The following is a 23,434-nucleotide window of genomic DNA, read 5'->3' as shown; positions in this document are numbered from 1 at the left end:
ACAGGGGCTCACCAGTCCTGTCCCATAAAGAAAATGGTATTTAGAATGGAGAAAACCTTCCCTGACAGGTTCTTTTACAGCGGACTGACACCATTATATATTTATTTCATGTGATTATATAGCGCTGTCAATTTACGCAGAGCTTTACATATATATTGTACATTCCCATCAGTCCCCGCCCCCGAGGAGCGTACAATCTAAGGTCCCTAACTCACATTCATACATACTAGGGCCAATTTAGACGGGAGCCAATTAACCTCCCAGCATGTCTCTGGGATGTGGGAAGAAACCGGAGTACCCGGAGGAAACTCACGCAGGCACAGGGAGAACATGCATAAACAAATGGTAAAATGTTACAATTAATTTCCATTTCTGAGCTCAGGGCATAACATTACTGCATTGATATATAGCATTCTTACACTGATACATTGTATATTGGGAAGTTACTGGCCAGTGCAGAGTTCCCCTCATCAGTTGTTCGCTCTTTTGTGCAATGTTTAACTCCATCCAGAATTTCGTCATATTTGTTGGGTCGGGTCATTGTGACCTCGCAGTGGATCTGATTAGCAAACCTTTTCATGAGCAATATAAGTGTCAGACTCTCGGAGATTTGTGCCGTTCAGAGGACAGGTGAGCGCACTTATAACGGTAGGTTGTACTTCATTCTACATAGATTAACAGATAGATAGATAGATAGATAATAGATAGATAGATAGATAGATAGATAGATAGATAGATAGATAATAGATAGATAGATAATAGATAGATAGATAGATAGATAATAGATAGATAGATAGATAGATAGATAATAGATAGATAGATAATAGATAGATAGATAGATAGATAGATAGATAGATAGATAGATAGATAGATAGATAATAGATAGGTAGATAATAGATAGATAGATAGATAGATAGATAGATAGATAGATGATAGATAGATAGATAGATAGATAGATAGATAATAGATAGATAGATAGATAGATAGATAGATAATAGATAGATAGATAATAGATAGATAATAGATAGATAGATAGATAATAGATAGATAGATAGATAGATAGATAGATAGATAGATAGATAGATAGATAGATAGATAGATAGATAATAGATAATAGATAGATAGATAGATAGATAGATAGATAGATAGATAATAGATAGATAGATAATAGATAGATAATAGATAGATAGATAGATAGATAGATAGATAGATAATAGATAGATAGATAGATAATAGATAGATAGATAGATAATAGATAGATAATAGATAGATAATAGATATATAGTGTCACCTATCAGTGCCCATCAGTAACACAAATCAGCGCAGCCTTATCAGTGCCTCCTCACTTGTCCCATCAGTGCCTATAAATGGTACCTCAGCTTTGCAGCCTCATCAGTGCCCATCAGTGTCACCTCATCAGTGCCCATCAGTGTCACCTCATCAGTTCCCATCAGTGCCACATATCAGTGCTCATCAGTGCAGCCTCATCAATGAACATCAGTGAAGAAGAAAAATTACTTATTTGCAACATTTTTGCAACAGAAACTAAGAAAAACTTTTTTTTTCTTTTGTTTCTTTTTTTAGCAAAAAAATAAAAAAAAGCCCCGAGGTGATTAAATACCACCAAAAGAAAGCTTTATCCGTCTCAAAAAATGCTAAAAATGTAGTTTGGGTACGTTGTTGCACGACCGTGCAATTGTCATTCAAAGTGCGACAGCTGAAAGCTGAAAATTGGGCTGGAAGTGCCCCCTTGAAGTGGTTAAAGGTTTACTGACCTGTGGACTGATTTATTTGACCAGAAATCTCTGAGGATGGGAAATAGACTTTTCCAAAGCATAGGATAGGAAAGAAAAATGTTTCCGAGGTCCCCGGGAGCCCCTATCAGTCTACATTGCCCAGGCTATCAGCAGCAAGAATGCATCTTTCAGCCTGGGCCTTGCACCCCTTGAGATGGTCGGTGGTGGACCTTTTCATGACAAGAGATATGCAGGATAACTGGCATAAGATCCAAAATGTTCTGGTACTGACTCTAAAAAAACCTTTATTTTTACACAGGTGTGAAAGACGTGAAAGAAAGATGAAGATTCTTCTTCTCCTCCAGTTGTTCGTCTCGTTGGTCCTTGCGAAACCACATGGAGATTACGGCCAAAACTCTAAAGGGGATCATTCAGAGATATCTGAAGCAGAAATTGACTTTGCTTTGAATCTTTATAGAAAGATAGGGCCACTTTCAGAAAGGCCCCCACTAAACATATTCATTTCACCGGTCAGCATCTACACCACCCTCTCCATTCTGGCCCTCGGCGCCCGATCAGAAACTCGCAAGTATATTCTTCAAGGCATGGGCCTGGATGACACCAAGACAGACAAGGAGCTGCATGACAGCTATAGCAAGTTCCTTGAAGCCATAAGCCAGGACAGCAAAGACGTAGAATTCCAGCTTTATAATCAGATCTTCATAGAAGAGTCAGTCCATATGTTACCATCATACACACGTAGTGTGACTAAGTACTACAACGCCTCCATTCACACCTTCAGAAACAATGACCCTCAGAATGCTGAGAAGACAATCAACAGGATTGTGAGCGATAAAACAGACCATAAGATCCAGAACATAACCGTCAACTTGGAAAAGAAACCATCGATGTTTGTCGTAGATTATTCAGTCTTTATAGGTAAGTCCATTTTACTGTTGACTACGGAAAGTAGATTTTGGAACCACAGAGGTTATGAAACTACAGATACAACCCACATGGAAGAAAAATATATTTTATATATATATTTTAACTATATTTAAAAAATATTCTTCCCAAAATTTTGGCCATATTCAATATATTTAAAAATATATTTCAATATATATATATATATATATATATATATATATATATATATTGTAACGGAACCGGACCGACTGCACTAGGGTATTTCCGGTAGACTCCCGCTTCCCTGTCTGAACACCGCCCACTGACACCACCGATGACTATACAGGAAATAGACTGCTTTATTTTAACACAGACACAAGACATATACATTCAAGGGAACAACCCCCCCTCCCTGTATATGGCACAGATCTACGGACACCACCGCTGACTATACAGGAAATAGTATGTGACCACACTTAGTATATTATTCAAACAAATCAAAGTAAAATCTCCATATAAACCGGTAGAATCCATGCAATGTGTAAAAAAAAATGTGCAAACAAATGTGATCTTGTTCCACAACCGTGCCACTCTTCACCTCCTAAGGCTAAATTGCCTCCTCACCTCCTTATACTGACCCCTAAGGGCCACACCGCTTTCAGGATCACTCAGGATCCTTATCCCTGGTATCAGGTACTTCTCCCGACGTTGTAGATCACTTTAGGGTACATCCGTTACCACAGATCAGAAGCCTCTAGGGAATAATTGCTCACCAGCCCAGTGAGCACAAAAGACTCCTCTAAGTGTAGTATTAAAGCCAACAACACTTTAATGGTGTTATTCAAATAAACATAGCCACTCACATATGTCCATCCTCATCCCTGGCCAGTATGCGGGTGTGCTGCATGTAATCCGAAGGACTTCCTGGGTATACCAAGATGGCGGCTGGCACCGGACGTGCGTCACCGCGTACTGGAAGTGTACGTGCTAGTGTGCCTACGCGTTACGTCACTATCACTCGTAACTTCCTCTGGGCATTACCCTAGACATATCGTTCCTCCCTTAAGTAACGGACATCCTCTTGCTGCTAATTCACGGCCCGCCCCCTATTCACTGTCACGGAGCGGCCATTTTCCTGAAGCCCATCTCCATATAGAAAATGAAGACACCTCTTACAATCCAAGGGATAATACAGACGCCCTGCATTCTTTCCATCCCTAACATTAACACCCAGATCTTTTCATTCATAGTTTATTTTATTAAATGAAATTAAAAACATAGATTTTAAGCTCCACGATACATATACCCCAGGAATCTATATTCCAATACCTCCTAATGGACAGACACTTTTTTAATTTTTTAACTATTTTGTTTTACTAGTTTTTTATTAAAGTTTTTTTAGTAAAAATTAATTTTTTATATCAGTATTAGAGATGAGCGAATCGAAGTAGGCGAAGTGGAATTCGAGTCGAATATTGGAAAAATTTTGATTCGCGCCGAATCCGAAAAATAGCCTACTTCGGACGCACAAATCAAAATTTTTCCTAAAATGGCGGCGGACATGTGCGGCGACGGAGCGGGGATGTCTGGGAAGGCGCGCAGACAAGGCGCGCTGACCCATAATGCATTCCTTAATGACATGTGATCGCATCAGCCAATCAGCAGCCAGCCAGCCAGCACTGTGTAATGGTCGAGCTATAAATAGCGGCCATTTTTGAATTCTTCATTTGCCTCCAGTCATTCAAGAGAGGCAGACCGCTCTGTATTAGGGACAGAGTTAGGGCCACAGAAACGTTACTTGGGGACAGAGAAACGTTACTTAGGGACAGAGAAGCATTACTCAGGGACACAGAATTGTTAATGAGGGCCACAGAATCGTTACTTAGGGCCAAAGAAACGCTAGTTAGGGCCACAGAATTGTTACTCAGGGACAGACAGAATTGTTACTGAGTGCCAGAGAATTGTTACTTAGGGCCACAGAAACGTTAGTTAGGGCCACAGAATTGTTACTCAAGGACAGACACAGAATTGTTACTGAGGGCCACAGAACTGTTACTTAGGTCCACAGAAACGTTATTAGGGCCACAGAATTGTTACTCAGGGACAGACAGAATTGTTACTGAGTGCCAGAGAATTGTTACTTAGGGCCACAGAATTGTTACTCAGGGACAGACACAGAATTGTTACTGAGGGCCACAGAACTGTTACTTAGGGCCACAGAAACGTTATTAGGGCCACAGAATTGTTACTCAGGGACAGACAGAATTGTTACTGAGTGCCAGAGAATTGTTACTTAGCGCAACAGAAACGTTAGGGCCACAGAATTGTTACACAGGGACAGACACAGAATTGTTACTGAGGGCCAGAGAATTGTTACTTAGGGCCACAGAAACATTAGGGCCACAGAATTGTTACTCAGGGACAGACACAGAATTGTTACTGAGGGCCACAGAACTGTTACTTAAGACCACAGAAACGTTATTAGGGCCAAGGAATTGTTACTCAGGGACAGACAGAATTGTTACTGAGTGCCAGAGAATTGTTATTTAGGGCCACAGAAACATTATTAGGGCCACAGAATTGTTACTCAGGGACAGACAGAATTGTTACTGAGTGCCAGAGAATTGTTACTTAGGGCCACAGAATTGTTACTCAGGGACAGACACAGAATTGTTACTGAGGGCCACAGAACTGTTACTTAGGGCCACAGAAACGTTATTAGGGCCACAGAATTGTTACTCAGGGACAGACAGAATTGTTACTGAGTGCCAGAGAATTGTTACTTAGGGCCACAGAAACGTTAGGGCCACAGAATTGTTACTCAGGGACAGACACAGAATTGTTACTGAGGGCCACAGAACTGTTACTTAGGGCCACAGAAACGTTATTAGGGCCACAGAATTGTTACTCAGGGACAGACAGAATTGTTACTGAGTGCCAGAGAATTGTTACTTAGGGCCACAGAAACGTTAGGGCCACAGAATTGTTACTCAGGGACAGACACAGAATTGTTACTGAGGGCCAGAGAATTGTTACTTAGGGCCACAGAAACATTAGGGCCACAGAATTATTACTCAGGGACAGACACAGAATTGTTACTGAGGGCCACAGAACTGTTACTTAGGGCCACAGAAACGTTATTAGGGCCACAGAATTGTTACTCAGGGACAGACAGAATTGTTACTGAGTGCCAGAGAATTGTTACTTAGGGCCACAGAATTGTTACTCAGGGACAGACACAGAATTGTTACTGAGGGCCACAGAACTGTTACTTAGGGCCACAGAAACGTTATTAGGGCCACAGAATTGTTACTCAGGGACAGACAGAATTGTTACTGAGTGCCAGAGAATTGTTACTTAGGGCTACAGAAACGTTAGGGCCACAGAATTGTTACTCAGGGACAGACACAGAATTGTTACTGAGGGCCACAGAGCTGTTACTTAGGGCCACAGAAACGTTATTAGGGCCACAGAATTGTTACTCAGGGACAGACAGAATTGTTACTGAGTGCCAGAGAATTGTTACTTAGGGCCACAGAAACGTTAGGGCCACAGAATTGTTACTCAGGGACAGACACAGAATTGTTACTGAGGGCCACAGAACTGTTACTTAGGGCCACAGAAACGTTAGTTAGGGCCACAGAATTGTTACTCAGGGACAGACACAGAATTGTTACTGAGGGCCACAGAACTGTTACTTAGGGCCACAGAAACGTTATTAGGGCCACAGAATTGTTACTCAGGGACAGACAGAATTGTTACTGAGTGCCAGAGAATTGTTACTTAGGGACACAGAAATGTTAGTTAGGGGCACAGAATTGTTACTCAGTGACAGACACAGAATTGTTACTGGGGGCCACAGAACTGTTACTTAGGGCCACAGAAACGTTAGTTAGGGCCACAGAACTGTTACTCAGGGACAGACAGAATTGTTACTGAGTGCCAGAGAATTGTTACTTAGGGCCACAGAATTGTTACTCAGGGACAGACACAGAATTGTTACTGAGGGCCACAGAACTGTTACTTAGGGCCACAGAAACGTTACTCAGGGACACAGAATTGTTACTGAGGGCCACAGAACCGTTACTTAGGGCCACAGAATTGTTACTCAGGGACAGACACATAATTGTTACTCAGGGACACAGAATTGTTACTGAGGGCCACAGAACCGTTACTTAGGGCCACATAAACGTTAATCAGGGACACAGAATTGTTACTGAGGGCCACAGAACCGTTACTTAGGGCCACAGAATTGTTACTCAGGGACAGACACAGAATTGTTACTGAGGGACACAGAATTGTTACTGAGGGCCACAGAACCGTTACTTAGGGCCACATAAACATTAATCAGGGACACAGAATTGTTACTGAGGGCCACAGAACCGTTACTTAGGGCCACATAAACGTTAATCAGGGACACAGAATTGTTACTGAGGGCCACAGAACCGTTACTTAGGGCCACAGAATTGTTACTCAGGGACAGACACAGAATTGTTTCTTGAGGGACACAGAATTGTTACTGAGGGCCACAGAACCGTTACTTAGGGCCACATAATTGTTACTCAGGGACACAGGATTGTTACTGAGGGCCACAGAACAGTTACTTAGGGCCACAGAATTGTTACTCGGACAGACACAGAACCGTTACTCAGGGACACAGAATTGTTACTGAGGGCCACAGAACCGTTACTTAGGGCCACATAAACGTTAATCAGGGACACAGAAATTGTTACTGAGGGCCACAGAACCGTTACTTAGGGCCACAGAATTGTTACTCAGGGACAGACACAGAATTGTTACTGAGGGACACAGAATTGTTACTGAGGGCCACAGAACCGTTACTTAGGGCCACATAAACGTTAATCAGGGACACAGAATTGTTACTGAGGGCCACAGAACCGTTACTTAGGGCCACAGAATTGTTACTCAGGGACACAGAATTGTTACTGAGGGCCACAGAACCGTTACTTAGGGCCACAGAATTGTTACTCAGGGACACAGAATTGTTACTGAGGGCAACAGAACCGTTATTTAGGGCCACATAAACGTTAATCAGGGACACAGAATTGTTACTGAGGGCCACAGAACCATTACTTAGGGCCACAGAATTGTTACTCAGGGACAGACACAGAATTGTTTCTTGAGGGACACAGAATTGTTACTGAGGGCCACAGAACCGTTACTTAGTGCCACAGAAACGTTAATCAGGGACACAGAAATGTTACTGAGGGCCACAGAACCGTTACTTAGGGCCACATAAATGTTAATCAGGGACAGACACAGAATTGTTACTGAGGGACACAGAATTGTTACTGAGGGCCACAGAACCGTTACTTAGGGCCACAAAATTGTTACTCAGGGACAGACACAGAATTGTTACTCAGGGACACAGAATTGTTACTCAGGGACACAGAATCGTTGAATTAAAGAGTATGTCAGACAACATGCAGAGGAGTGGCAGAGGAGGCAATGTTTTAGGAGCGAGCAGACGTGGCAGCAGAGGAAGGGGTCGAGGCAGCACTATTCGCAGCCAGAGGCCAGTGCTCCCGGTGTCATCCAGCGGTCGTGTCTCCACCGACAACCCTGCCGTCATCGATTGGTTGGCTCGGTCGTCTTCCTCTTCCCAGGTCACCTCTGACACCTACAGCCAACGGTCGGTGGGTACGTCAGACACAACCGTTAGTTGGCATGGCCCGTGAGCAAGCCCACTGAAATCACGTGTCCTCTACCTGCCCCTGTCCTTTGCTGTTCCCTCACCAAGCGAAGTATCGCATGCTGTGGGCTCAGCCCCACTCTACAGTGAGGAAGAGCTAACAGAGGGCGGTCAGGAACGGGGGGAGACATCCGCCTTTTCAGCAGCCAGGCGAACAAGTACTGGCGAGGGGAGTGGCTCGGTAGCCGGTCTAGAGACAGGTCTGTCTCCTGACCCAGACGCAGGCGAGGGGGCTAGTAGTGAGGCGGAGACCCTACTTGATGATGAGGAGGTTGATCGCACTTGGCAGCCTCGTCGTCATCAGGTAATTTCTTCCGCATCATCAGGAGAAGAGGGTGCCAGCTTGGCAGCGAGCGAAACAGTCGGTGGGTTGCCCAGGAGGCAGCAGGGTCGCAGCAGTGTCAGTGGAGCCAAACGGCCACGGAGTACAGCAGCAGCTCCACTGCAGCCTACCACCACGGCCAGTAGTGGTGCCGGTGCACACGGAGGAAGTAGCAGTCAGCCAGTGAGGAGTAGCGGGGGCAAAGTTTCCTACTCGGTGGTGTGGCAATTTTTCCTCAAGCCGCCCGAGGAAGTAAACGTAGCCGTATGTCGACTATGTGGCCAGAAATGTAAGCGTGGCCAGGGGGCCCATGTTGGGACTACAGCGTTGCGTCAGCATATGCAGCGTCACCATTCGGTGGCCTGGGAAAACCGTGATAAAGATACGGCGGTTCTGCCTGCCCCAGCCCCCGCTCCATCACCCGCTCCGTTACTTGCTCCGTCACCCGACGTCGTCAATCGCCCTCTATCAGCCAGTCAAGGCTCCAACACCTCTGCTAAGGAGAGTTGTCGCTCGTTGGCATCTTCCGCTCGTTCAGATGCTCCTTCTCCTGCTACTCCTCTTCTCGGATTCCGTCAGCAGTCTTTCTTGGAATCCGTTTCCAAGAGACAACAGTTTGCGAGCACGCACCCGACGGTGCAAAAGCTGAACGTCCTCCTGTCCAAGTTGCTGGTGCTGCAGTCCCTCCCTTTCCAACTGGTGGACTCAGCACCTTTCCGAGAAATGATGGCTTGTGCCGCGCCGCGGTGGAGAGTGCCAAGCCGTCATTTCTTCACCAAAAAGGCAGTGCCAGCCCTGCATTCACATGTAGAAGAGATGGTGGGCCAGTCTTTGAGCATGTCGGTCTCTGGCAAAGTGCACGGCAGCGCCGACGTGTGGAGCTGTAACTACGGTCAGGGACAGTACATGTCATTTACGGCCCACTGGGTGAACGTGGTGCCGGCACAGCCGCACCAGCAACTTGGACAGGTCACGACGCTTTTGCCTCCACGTTTGCACGTCCTTGGTCCAGCAAACATGTCCGCCTCTACCACCTCTTCTTCCGCCGTGTCCTCAGCCGCCACCCCCGTGCCAAGTCCCATTACCCGACCGGCATATCACATGTGCAGGGCGCAACGGTGTCACGCTGTGCTGCACCTGGTATGCCTTGGCGAACGTAGTCACACAGGGGAGGAACTTCTGAGTGTAATGAACAGAGAAATCGACAGATGGCTGTCTCCGCGCAAACTGAAAATCGGAACCATGTTGACCGACAACGGAAAGAACATGGTGTCTGCTCTGCGTCAAGGAAGGTTGTGCCATGCGCCATGCATGGATCACGTGTTCAATCTGGTTGTCAAGCGGTTCCTAAAATCCACCATCCCACTGCAAGACATCCTTAAAATGTCACGTAAACTTTGCATGCATTTCAGCCATTCCTACACCGCAAAGCACACCCTCATTGAGCTGCAGCGGCAGAACGGAATTCCACATCATCGCCTGATCTGCGACGTTGCAACAAGGTGGAATTCAACCCTACACATGTTAGACCGCCTTTACGAGCAGCGAAAGGCCATCACCGATTTCCTGATGTTACAAGCGGATAAAGGTACTCCCCTGTGTAACTTCGATGTCAGCCATTGGCAGCTCATGCGTGACACCTGCCGCTTGCTCAGGCCCTTTGAGGAGGCCACGCTATTCGTGAGTCGGCAGGACTATGGGATGAACGACGTCATTCCTCTGTTGCACGTCCTGGAACAAATGCTGTTAACAATGGCTGGTCAGGGTGCGGTAGACGTGGCGCACAGATCTCAACGCCACATGACCCCTGTGGGGGCAGGACAGGAAGAAGAGGAGGAGGTAGAGGAGGACATTTGTGCTCAGGAATTATTGAGTGAAATGGGTGGTTTTTCCACTCAGCGGACAGGAGTGGAGGAGCAGGAGCATCTGGGAGAGGAGGAGGAGGAGGAGACAGAGGACCCAGACGCACCGTGGCAGTATGCTGTGGAGATGGAGGCAGGGAGTCCCTCGCATTCCTTGGCACAAATGGCCCATAGCATGCTCGGTTGCTTGCGTAGCGACAGCCGAATAATAACCATCAGACAGAGGGATGACTTTTGGCTGTCCACCTTGTTGGACCCTCGCTATCGTTCCAAAATGGTGGCCTTTTTCACACCTGCTGAGAGGGAGGCCAAAATTACGTACTATAAAAACCACCTATGTAGTCAGTTGGTCTCTGCCTTTGTGCGCCAACGTCCATCCTCAGACACTGTGGGCCCTGTGCGCTCGCGTTCCGCTGCCATGGCAGCAGGGGAGGGGTGGGGTGGTAGGAGCAGTGGCAGCTCCACCAGCAGCGGCTGCCTCAGTCTGCAGTCGATGATGAGTAGCTTTCTTCACCAGCGCAGTGAGGAAACTACTAACCAGCCGCAGCAGCAGCAGCAGCATCAGGTGGACCTGGAGCAGGAGCTCAAACAACAGGCTTGGGCCTACTTGGACAGCACCCTGCCAACCGAGGTAGACAATCCCCTTGACTACTGGGCAACGAAACTTGACCTTTGGCCCCAACTAGCTGAATTTGCCCTTGAAAGGCTGTCATGCCCGGCCAGTAGCGTGGCATCGGAGCGCGTGTTTAGTGCGGCAGGAGGTATTGTAACTCCGCGGAGGACACGACTGTCCACCCAAAGTGTGGAGAGACTCACGTTTGTGAAAATGAATCAGGCGTGGATTAGTCTGGATTTCAAACCACCAGTTCCTGATACAACTGACTAAATCCGCCATGAATCATGCCCCAAACATGTGCCACTTTCAGGTCTCCTCACACACTGCTGGTGTGTTCCATTTTTTGTCATAGGGTGCTGGCAGATTACGGGCCTCCCATTGCTGCTGTCTCCATCGCCACACTCTGCCATGTGCCACATTCAGGTCTCTTCACACTGCTGGTGTGTTGAATTTTTTGACATAGGGTGCTGGCAGATTACGGGCCTCCCGTAGCTGCTGCCAGGCCCCTAATCTGCCATGGGCCCCTGTACCGCCTCCTCATGCTGCTGCCAGGTCCACAGTCTCTCATGCCATGTGCCACTTTCAGGTCTCCTCACACTGCTGGTGTGTTGAATTTTTTGACATAGGGTGCTGGCAGATTACGGGCCTCCCATAGCTGCTGCCAGGCCCCTAATCTGCCATGGGCCCCTATACCGCCTCCTCATGCTACTGCCAAGTCCAGAGTCTGTCATGGGTCCCTGTACGGCCTCCCATTGCTGCTGTCTCCATCGCCACACTCTGCCATGTGCCACTTTCAGGTCTCTTCACACTGCTGGTGTGTTGAATTTTTTGACATAGGGTGCTGGCAGATTACGGGCCTCCCATAGCTGCTGCCAGGCCCCTAATCTGCCATGGGCCCCTATATACCGCCTCCTCATGCTGCTGCCAAGTCCAGAGTCTCTCATGGGTCCCTGTACGGCCTCCCATTGCTGCTGTCTCCATCGCCACACTCTGCCATGTGCCACTTTCAGGTCTCTTCACACTGCTGGTGTGTTGAATTTTTTGACATAGGGTGCTGGCAGATTACGGGCCTCACATAGCTGCTGCCAGGCCCCTAATCTGCCATGGGCCCCTATATACCGCCTCCTCATGCTGCTGCCAAGTCCAGAGTCTCTCATGGGTCCCTGTACGGCCTCCCATTGCTGCTGTCTCCATCGCCACACTCTGCCATGTGCCACTTTCAGGTCTCTTCACACTGCTGGTGTGTTGAATTTTTTGACATAGGGTGCTGGCAGATTACGGGCCTCCCATAGCTGCTGCCAGGCCCCTAATCTGCCATGGGCCCCTATATACCGCCTCCTCATGCTGCTGCCAAGTCCAGAGTCTGTCATGGGTCCCTGTACGGCCTCCCATTGCTGCTGTCTCCATCGCCACACTCTGCCATGTGCCACTTTCAGGTCTCTTCACACTGCTGGTGTGTTGAATTTTTTGACATAGGGTGCTGGCAGATTACGGGCCTCCCATAGCTGCTGCCAGGCCCCTAATCTGCCATGGGCCCCTATATACCGCCTCCTCATGCTGCTGCCAAGTCCATTGTCTCTCATGGGTCCCTGTACGGCCTCCCATTGCTGCTGCTAGGAGGCAGCAGGGTCGCAGCAGTGTCAGTGGAGGCAAACGGCCACGGAGTAGAGCAGCAGCTCCACTGCAGCCTACCACCACGGCCAGTAGTGGTGCCGGTGTGCACGGAGGAAGTAGCAGTCAGCCAGTGAGGAGTAGCGGGTGCAAAGTTTCCTACTCGGCGGTGTGGCAAGTTTTCGTCAAGCCGCCCGAGGAAGTAAACGTAGCCGTATGTCGACTATGTGGCCAGAAAGTCAAGCGTGGCCAGGGGGCCCATGTTGGGACTACAGCGTTGCGTCAGCATATGCAGCGTCGCCATTCGGTGGCCTGGGAAAACCGTGATAAAGATGCGGCGGTTCTGCCTGCCCCAGCCCAGGGTTCCATTTTGTCATAGGTTGCTGGCAGATTAAAGGCCTCCCATAGGTGCCGCCAGGCCCCAAATCGGCCATGGGCCCCCGTACCGCCTGGTCACGCTGCTGCTGAGCCCACAGTGTGACCTGGGTCCCTGTACGGCCTCCCATTGCTGCTGCCAGGAGGCAGCAGGGTCGCAGCAGTGTCAGTGGAGGCAAACGGCCAAGGAGTAGAGCAGCAGCTCCACTGCAGCCTACCACCACGGCCAGTAGTGGTGCCGGTGTGCACGGAGGAAGTAGCAGTCAGCCAGTGAGGAGTAGCGGGTGCAAAGTTTCCTACTCGGCGGTGTGGCAAGTTTTTCGTCAAGCCGCCCGAGGAAGTAAACGTAGCCGTATGTCGACTATGTGGCCAGAAAGTCAAGCGTGGCCAGGGGGCCCATGTTGGGACTACAGCGTTGCGTCAGCATATGCAGCGTCGCCATTCGGTGGCCTGGGAAAACCGTGATAAAGATACGGCGGTTCTGCCTGCCCCAGCCCAGGGTTCCATTTTGTCATAGGGTGCTGGCAGATTACGGGCCTCCCATAGGTGCCGCCAGGCCCCAAATTGGCCATGGGCCCCCGTACCGCCTGGTCACGCTGCTGCTGGGCCCACAGTGTGACCTGGGTCCCTGTACGGCCTCCCTTGCTCCCACTCTACCATGTGCCACTTTGAGGTCTCCTCACACTCCTGCGGTTTTCCATTTTGTCATAGGTTGCTGGCAGATTAAAGGCCTCCCATAGGTGCCGCCAGGCCCCAAATCGGCCATGGGCCCCCGTACCGCCTGGTCACGCTGCTGCTGAGCCCATAGTGCGACCTGGGTCCCTGTACGGCCTCCCATTGCTCCCACTCTGCCATGTGCCACTTTGAGGTCTCCTCACACTCCTGCGGTTTTCCATTTTGTCATAGGTTGCTGGCAGATTACAGGCCTTCCATAGGTGCCGCCAGGCCCCAAATCGGCCATGGGCCCCCGTTCCGCCTGGTCACGCTGCTGCTGATCCCACAGTGTGACCTGGGTCCCTGTACGGCCTCCCATTGCTTCCACTCTGCCATGTGCCACTTTGAGGTCTCCTCACACTCCTGCGGTTTTCCATTTTGTCATAGGTTGCTGGCAGATTACAGGCCTTCCATAGGTGCCGCCAGGCCCCAAATCGGCCATGGCCCCCGTACCGCCTGGTCACGCTGCTGCTGGTCCCACAGTGTGACCTGGGTCCCTGTACGGCCTCCCATTGCTTCCACTCTGCCATGTGCCACTTTGAGGTCTCCTCAGACTGCTGGTGTGTTCAATTTTTTGACATAGGGTGCTGGCAGATTACGGGCCTCCCATTGCTGCTGCCAGGCACGTAATCTGCCATGGGCCCCCGTACCGACTCCTCATGCTGTGACGTTGCAACAAGGTGGAATTCAACACTACATATGTTAGACCGCCTTTACGAACAGCGAAAGGCCATCACAGATTTCCTGATGTTAAAAGCGGATAAAGGTACTCCCTGTGTAACTTAGATGTCAGCCATTGTCAGCTCATGCGTGACACCTGCGCTTGCTCAGACCCTTTGAGGAGGCCACGCTATTCGTGAGTCGGCAGGACTATGGGATGAACGAGGTCAAATCTGCCATGGGCCCCCGTACCGCCTGGTCACGCTGATGCTGGTCCCACAGTGTGACCTGGGTCCCTGTACCGCCTCCCATTGCTCCCACTCTGCCATGTGCCACTTTGAGGTCTCCTCACACTCCTGCGGTTTTCCATTTTGTCATAGGTTGCTGGCAGGTTACAGGCCTCCAATAGGTGCTGCCAGGCCCCAAATCTGCCATGGGCCCCCGTACCGCCTGGTCACGCTGCTGCTGGGCCCACAGTGTGACCTGGGTCCCTGTACCGCCTCCCATTGCTCCCACTCTGCCATGTGCCACTTTGAGGTCTCCTCACACTCCTGCGGTTTTCCATTTTGTCATAGGTTGCTGGCAGATTACAGGCCTTCCATAGGTGCCGCCAGGCCCCAAATCGGCCATGGGCCCCCGTACCGCCTGGTCATGCTGCTGCTGGGCCCACAGTGTGTCATGGGTCCCTGTACCGCCTCCCATTGCTCCCACTCTGCCATGTGCCACTTTCAGGTCTCCTCACACTCCTGCTGGTTTCCATTTTGTCATAGGTTGCTGTATGGCCTCCCATTGCTGCTGCCTCCACCGCCACACTGTGGCTCCAAACACTGGTTTTGGCCCCGTGACTGGCCAAATGAGTGAAATGTGCGGTGATTCTAAGATCGACGGCACTCATCTGCATGTCATACTGAGTGACAGTATTATTTCTCTTCCCCAGCAGACTCCAAGGGCATTTAAATTAAAGGTACAGTGTTCTGCACTAATATTAAGTCTCTCTGAAGCCTAGAAACACCCTTTTTTAAGTTAAATTCACAGCGAATATATTCGACTCGAATCGAATATTGTCCACGAATTCGCCGAATCAGTCGAATCAAATTTTTCAATACTTCGCTCATCTCTAATCAGTATGAATAAATAAATATTTTTAATACCTTTTAATGATGTATAAAACTTCTAAATAAATATCTTTAAATTAATATGAGTATCAGTGAGGATTATAATAGTATTTTTGGGGGCTTTAGTGTCTGTCCATTAGGAGGTATTGGAATAAAGATTCCTGGGGTATATGTATCATGGAGCTTAAAATTTATGTTTTTAATTTCATTTAATAAAATAAACTATGAATGAAAAGATCTGGGTGTTAACCTCCCTGGCGGTATGATTATTTCAGATTTTTGGTGCTGAAAGCGGTACCATTTTTTTGCATGGAAATATGTATTTTTTTTATTGTAGGATGTAATTTTTAGGAAAAACTCACTGAAATCTGTCCGAACAAGAGTCTAGTAAACATCCCGGGTATGATAAAATTTGAAATACAAAATCATAAATTATAATTTAATAAATAATCATAAAAATAATATAAAAATAATAAAAAATTTAATTCAATAATATAATCAAACCAAAAACACTGAAATTTGAAATATAGCGCACATTGCTGAGCTAAGTCGCAAAATCGTTTTCAGTGTCTGATGAGGAATTTCCCCCACGAATCATTATCACTCAATTCTGCAAGTGGTTCTGATTTACTATCGCTGTTCTCTAGCCGGTCTAAAACCGCTTTTGACCTAAAGGGACACTTTTTGGATGCCATGGACGTTTCTCAGTTTCCAGGCAGAAAGAACAGACAAAATGCAGGCAGGGCGCAGGACAAAGCACTCGGGGCAAAATGTATGTGAAATTGGTTGAGACAGCAATGTTTTACTATGTAAAATGTAAAAAAACGTACGTCCCGACGTCACAGGGACAGGACACAGAAGCCGGATGCCGGCATCGGCCGGAGGAGATGGCCGGGGACGCTGCAGGGGACACATCGTGGGAGCGCAGGGTAAGGTAAGTGAAGAACTCATGCCGGAGCAGTGCCGCATGGTATTCCCGAGTGTAGCTCGGGGTTACCGCTTTTGGTACTGAAATGTTACCCCGAGCTACACTCGGGAATACCGCCAGGGGGGTTAATGTTAGGGATGGAAAGAATGCAGGGCGTCTGTATTATCCCTTGGATTGTAAGAGGTGTCTTCATTTTCTATATGGAGATGGGCTTCAGGAAAATGGCTGCTCCGTGACAGTGAATAGGGGGCGGGCCGTGAATTAGCAGCAAGAGGAGGTCCGTTACTTAAGGGAGGAACGATGTGTCTAGGGTAATGCCCAGAGGAAGTCACGAGTGATAGTGACGTAACGCGTGGAGCTTAAAATTTATGTTTCTAAGTGTGGTCACATACTATATTTGGAGCACTGTGAAAAGTCTGTTTCATTTATGATAGTTTATTTATATTGTTTCTATCTATAATTATTACAATATGTGGGCACGAAGGAACGAATAACACTGAGTGGCACTTTTGAACGAAGATATCTCACTTAATGATTTATGTTAGACATACTTTGTAACACCAATGCATGTAAGCATTATTACTTGTAGTATTTGTTTTAGGTTTGAGCGCTGCACTACTTATTATTTATTATTACACTGTTTGGGGAGCAGGCTAAGTGCGGGCAGCTTTCAGTAGGGTTTCCTTTCCCTTTTTGCGCAGGAGGATTTCTGTTTGTATACAGGAAATAGACTGCTTTATTTTAACACAGATACAAGATGTATACACAGGGCGGGGCAATACATTTAGTAACAAGAGACACACAGCAGACACCCCCCACCAAGCCAATACACAAACACATACATCCCATAATAGTTTGCTCCCAAGCAAGACACACAATAGAACAATGGGACAACCACATGGCATTAAACAATGAACAACCCCCACACCCCACCTATACATGTCTACTCAATAGCAGAACATTTCACCCTGCACCCCTAACAGGCACAGGGGGACTTACACATTATTATTATTATTATTATACAGTATTTATAAAGCGCCAATAGTTGGCTCAGCGCTGTACATTACAAAGGGGGACAGAACATGTGACAGAACAATAACAATACAATGTGATACATGAGGGGATCAAGGGCCCTGCTCTTTCAAGCTTACAATCTAGGAGGGAGGGGATGGTGGCACAGGAGGAGATAGCTTTGGGGGATGGGGTGGTAGGAAGAGTGGAGGAGGTCGGCAAGTTAGCAGGGGGTGGGGTAGGCTTCCCTGAAGAGATGGGTTTTCAGGGTGCGCCTAAAGGAGAGGAGAGTAGGTGATAATCTGATGGGTTGGGGCAGGGAGTTCCAGAGGATGGGTGACACCCTGGAGAAGTCCTGGAGGCGGGCATGGGAGGAGGAGACCAGGGAACTAGAGAGAAGGAGGTCTTGTGAGGAGCGGAGTGTGCGTGTTGGGTGGTACTTGGATATTAGGTCAGTGATGTAGTTCGGGGCAGTATGGTGGACGGCTTTGTACGTCAGTGTTAGGATTTTGAATTTGATCCGTTGTGCAATCGGAAGCCAGTGGAGGGATTGGCAGAGAGGGGTGGAGGACACTGAATGGAGGCCAGTGGAGGGATTGGCATAGGGGGGTGGAGGACACTGAGTGGAGGCCAGTGGAGGGATTGGCAGAGGGGGGTGGAGGACACTGAGTGGAGGCCAGTGGAGGGATTGGCAGAGGGGGGTGGAGGACACTGAGTGGAGGCCAGTGGAGGGATTGGCAGAGGGGGATGGCGGAAACGGAGCGGTTGGAAAGGTGAATGAGTCTGGCAGCCGTATTCAGGATGGACTGAAGCGGGGATAGCCTGTGGCGAGGCAGGCCAGTGAGGAGGGAGTTGCAGTAGTCGAGTCGTGATATGATGAGGGAGTGGATGAGCTTTTTAGTGGTTTCTGGAGTTAGGAACGTGCGGATTTTGGCGATGTTGCGGAGGTGGAGTCTGCATGTTGCGGAGGTGGAGTCTGCATGTTGCGGAGGTGGAGTCTGCATGTTGCGGAGGTGGAGGCGGCACGAGTTTGTTAAAGAGTGGACTTGGGGCTGGAAGGATAGGTTGGAGTCCAAAATGACACCAAGTACACATAAGAGGGATATGGGGAGCTGAGGCAGGGGGTCTCCCCACCCATCCAAAGTGAGCTGTGTTCCATGGGCGCCCCTCCCAAAGTGACTCCCATCACATATATATATATATATATATACATACATATACACACACAGTTGTGCTCAAAAGTTTACATACCCCGGCAGAAATAGTGAAATTTTGGCATTGATATTGAAAATCTGATGGATCTGCCAATAAATGATCTTTTATTGAAGGATGACGATCATATGAAGCCATTTATTATCAGATGGTTGTTTGGCTCCTTTTTAAATCATATTGATAACAGAAATCACCCAAATGGCCCAAATCAGAAGTCTCCGCCCCCTGGATCAGAAGTCTCTGCCCCCTGGAATGTTTGGCCTTGGTACAGACACACAAGGGGACACAAAGCCAAACATTCCAGGGGGCGGAGACTTCTGATGCAGGGGTGGAGACTTCAGATCCAGGCCATTTGGGTGATTTCTGTTATCATTAGGATTTAACCACTTTCCGTCCGGCCGTTGTATATAAACGGGCGGACGGTGGCAGTGCAGGGTCGGGTGGCCGTCTATAAACGGCCTCCCCGCACCCTGCTTGTGTGCGCTCCCTGGGAGCGCGCAGCACCGCGATCCGGTGCCCGCTGTGTCCTCCGGACACAGTGAAACACCGATCGTCGGACGGGACCTCTGTACGAGGTCCCGATCATGTGATCACTGATTGGCCAATCAGTGATCACATGCAAAGTAGTAAGCAAGATGTCACTTGTGACATCATTGCTTACTACGTGTGAAATCTGTGAATGATCACAGAGGTCACATGGTACAAGGCTATTCACAACAGCCTTGTACCATGTGACAAGCTGTGACCAATCACAGCTCACTATGAGTGCAAGAATGCACACAGAGAGAAAGAGAAATGAATGCTTTTACATCCTATATGGGTGTAAAAGCAATCAGTGTAAAAAAAAAAAAAAAAATCTTCATCACCTCCGACAAGTAGTACAGTGTCACCATGGTGACACTGTACTGCTAGGGTGACAGTATGTAAAAAAAATAAAAATAAATAAAAAATAATATAAAAAAATAAAATAAAAATGTAAAAAAAAATGTTTAAAAATTATAATTTTTGCTTATAAACTAATTTGGATTTTTTTTTTTTTACTAAAAAGATAACGGAATAAATTTTGGCAAAGATTTATGATGAAATATTATTTATTTGCAAAATTTTATAAAAAAACCCACTTTTTTTCAAAATTTTTAGACATTTCATTTACATAGCAAAAAAAATACAAATCTCAGTGGTGAATAAATACCACCAAAATAAAGCTTTATCTGTCTCAAAAAGATGGTAAAAAATTCATTTGGGTACAGTGTTGCATGACCGCGCAATTGTCATTCAAAGTGTGATAGCGCTAAAAGCTGAAAATTGCCCTGGTCAGGAAGGGGGGGAAGTGTCCGGACTGGAAGTGGTTAAAAAGGAGCCAAACAACCATCTGATAATAAATGGCTTCATATGATCATCATCCTTCAATAAAAGAGCATTTATTGGCAGATCCGTCAGATTTTCAATATCAAAGCCAAAATTTCACAATTTCTGCCGGGGGAGGAAAACTTTTGAGCACAACTGTATATATATATATGATGTGTTTTTTCATAATTGTATTCTCCTTATTTTTCTTTCTATTCTTTATTTCTGTTTTTTTTTTTTTTTCCTGGTGGTCCGGCCACACATTACTGCAATGTAGAAGTGTAAATGGGCCCTAGCACACTTTTGGTTTTTATTCTATTCTATTGTATTCTAATGTATTTTATTCTTTTCTACGCTATTACATTATGTTTTGTTCAATTCTTTTCGAAATTCGAATTTTAGAAAATGGCTATATTATTATTTCTATTTTATTTGATTCTATTCTAATCTGTTCTATTCTTTTATTTTCTGTTCTGTTCCTTTATATTCTATTCTATTTTATTATATTCTGCTTTATTTTGTTCTTTTCTATTCTATTTTATTATATTCTGTTTTATTTTGTTCCTTTCTATTCTATTGTATTAAATCCTATTCTTTTGGAAGTTCGAATCTTGGAAGACGGCTATATTCTTTCATTTTTTTTTATTCTATTCTATTTAAAATTCAAATTTCAAATGACGGTTATATTCTTTCTATTTTCTTGTTCAAATATTTTATTAATTATAAAGGGGATGGAAACATAGACATGGGACAAGCCATAGACATTTGAACGGGACAATTAGTAGAAACAGGTATGATGTCCATGTAAAGGTGGGGAGAAAAGCACAAAAATATAAAATGCAGCAGCTTGGATGGTAGAAGGAGGACAAAACTGTATGTAGACTTATATACTCATATATAGGCATAGTACAATCTGGTTCCGGGGGTGCTCTCTCCAAAATTGGGGGGGGGGGGCCAGGAAAAGAGAAGAGAAAAACAAGTGTGAAGGGGTAAGGGGAGAAGGGGGGGGGTTGAGTAGAAGTGGGGAGTAGGTAAGGGAAGACTTGGAGAGTAACTCCTAGGATGCTCCAGAAGGGTTCGAGACATATTATAACAAAGTATATTCTTTCTATTTTATTCCATTCTATTCTATTTTCTTCTGTGCTATTATTTTCTATTCTATCTATTCCTTTATTTTCTATTCTTTTATTTTATTTTCAATTCTATTCTGTTTTTATTCTGTTCTTTTCGAAATTCGAATTTCGGAAGATAGCTATATTCTTTTATTTTTTTATTCTATTCTATTTAAAAATCTAATTTTAAATGCCGGTTACATTATTTCTATTTTATTCTATTCTATTCGGAATTTCGGAAGATGGATATATTCTAACACTAACACAGTCTTGAGGGAAATCAGCAATAGTCTGCAATATGTTTATAGTTCAAATTTGTTTTTCCGAATTTGATTTCAAATTCTTTTTTAAATCAAATCTGAATTCTTTTGGAATTCAATTAAAATGTTTGACAAAACTTCCTTTTTGTTATTTCTGATTTTTTATAATTTGCCACTTTTGTAGTTTGGAAATTCAGATACTTTTCAATCCCGGAATAATGACAATTTTGTCCATATTTCTATTCGGATCAAACCGAACTGCGCATGTCTATAGAATACAACGATCCCAAACCACTATAGTTTACCATTAAAGGAAACATTTTTTTTCTGTTCCTCCAGGGAAATGGAAAGAACAGTTTGACAAACAAAATACAGAGGAAAGAGAATTTGGGAGTCGATTTCCACCAATCCTAATGCCAACGATGCGCCGGAGGGGACTCTATAAGACGTACAAGGACAGAAAGCTGGATGTCAATGTGCTGGAGATGCCGTACGCCGATGACACCGCCCTTCTCCTCATCGTACCGAGACTGGGTAACCTGCTCCGCGTGGAACAATTACTGACCCCCCAGCTGATTCAAAAATACTTGAGCTCCTTGAGTACCAGGTATGTATGACAGTTGTTTACAACAGAACTCAGCAGTTTGAATGTTGTTAGAGGGATCAGCCAAATGATCGTACAAAGTGCAACGTGCAGCGTGATGTCTGCTGGGTGAACGCAGGATCAACTGACAACGCCAGCAGGATGGTGACGGGGTATACCCATTATGGGCTGTAGGGGGCAGGACAGCAACTGATTTGTATGGAACAAACCCTGGACCCCGCATTCACTATATCCGCTCTCCCCGGACCCCGCATTCACTACATCCGCTCTCCCCGGATCCCGCATTCACTATATCCGCTCTCCCCAGACCCCACAATCACTATATCCGCTCTCCCCGGACCCCGCATTCACTATATCCGCTCTCCCCGGACCCCACAATCACTATATCCGCTCTCCCCGGACCCCGCATTCACTATATCCGCTCTCCCCGGACCCTGCATTCACTGTATCCGCTCTCCCCGGACCCTGCATTCCCTATATCCGCTCTCCCCGGACCCCGCATTCACTATATCCGCTCTCCCCAGACCCCGCATTCACTATATCCGCTCTCCCCGGACCCCGCATTAACTATATCCGTTCTCCTTGGACCCCGCATTCACTATATCCCCTCTCCCCGGACCCCGCATTCACTATATCCGCTCTCCCCAGACCTCGCATTCACTATATCCGTTCTCCCCGGACCCCGCATTCACTATATCCGCTCTCCCCGGACCCCGCATTCACTATATCCGCTCTCCCCGGACCCCGCATTCACTATATCCGCGCTCCCCGGACTCTGCATTCACTATATACGCTCTCCCCGGACCCCGCATTCACTATATCCGCTCTCCCCAGACCCCGCATTCACTATATCCGCTCTCCCGGGACCCCGCATTCACTATACCCACTCTCCCCGGACCCCGCATTCACTATATCCGCTCTCCCTGGACCCCGCTTTCACTATATCCGCTCTCCCCGGACCCCGCATTCACTATATCCGCTCTCCCCGGACCCCGCATTCACTATATCCGCTCTCCCCGGACCCCACAATCACTATATCCGCTCTCCCCGGACCCTGCATTCACTGTATCCGCTCTCCCCGGACCCTGCATTCCCTATATCCGCTCTCCCCGGACCCCGCATTCACTATATCCGCTCTCCCCGGACCCCACATTCACTATATCCGCTCTCCCCGGACCCCGCATTAACTATATCCGTTCTCCTTGGACCCCGCATTCACTATATCCCCTCTCCCCGGACCCCGCATTCACTATATCCGCTCTCCCCAGACCTCGCATTCACTATATCCGTTCTCCCCGGACCCCGCATTCACTATATCCGCGCTCCCCGG

At 47.1% G+C, this 23,434-nt stretch overlaps 1 protein-coding gene across 1 annotated transcript in view; it reads left to right on the top strand.

Annotated features, from left to right (window-relative positions):
* The first annotated feature begins 493 nt into the window (after positions 1–493).
* The window catches only part of LOC149433273 (serine protease inhibitor A6-like), a 110,734-nt gene continuing 87,793 nt past the window's right edge, over positions 494–23,434 (top strand). The window contains exons 1-3 of the mRNA XM_089664477.1: positions 494–630; positions 2,056–2,675; positions 21,840–22,107. Of these exons, the coding sequence (XP_089520603.1) occupies positions 494–630; positions 2,056–2,675; positions 21,840–22,107 (1,025 nt within the window). The remainder of the gene's footprint in view (positions 631–2,055; positions 2,676–21,839; positions 22,108–23,434) is intronic.

Source organism: Staurois parvus, unplaced genomic scaffold (genome assembly GCF_062004578.1).
Source record: "Staurois parvus isolate SC_StPar_1 unplaced genomic scaffold, SC_StPar_1.0 ptg001919l, whole genome shotgun sequence".
NCBI lineage: Eukaryota > Metazoa > Chordata > Amphibia > Anura > Ranidae > Staurois > Staurois parvus.
This window is presented reverse-complemented; position numbering and strand designations above follow the sequence as displayed.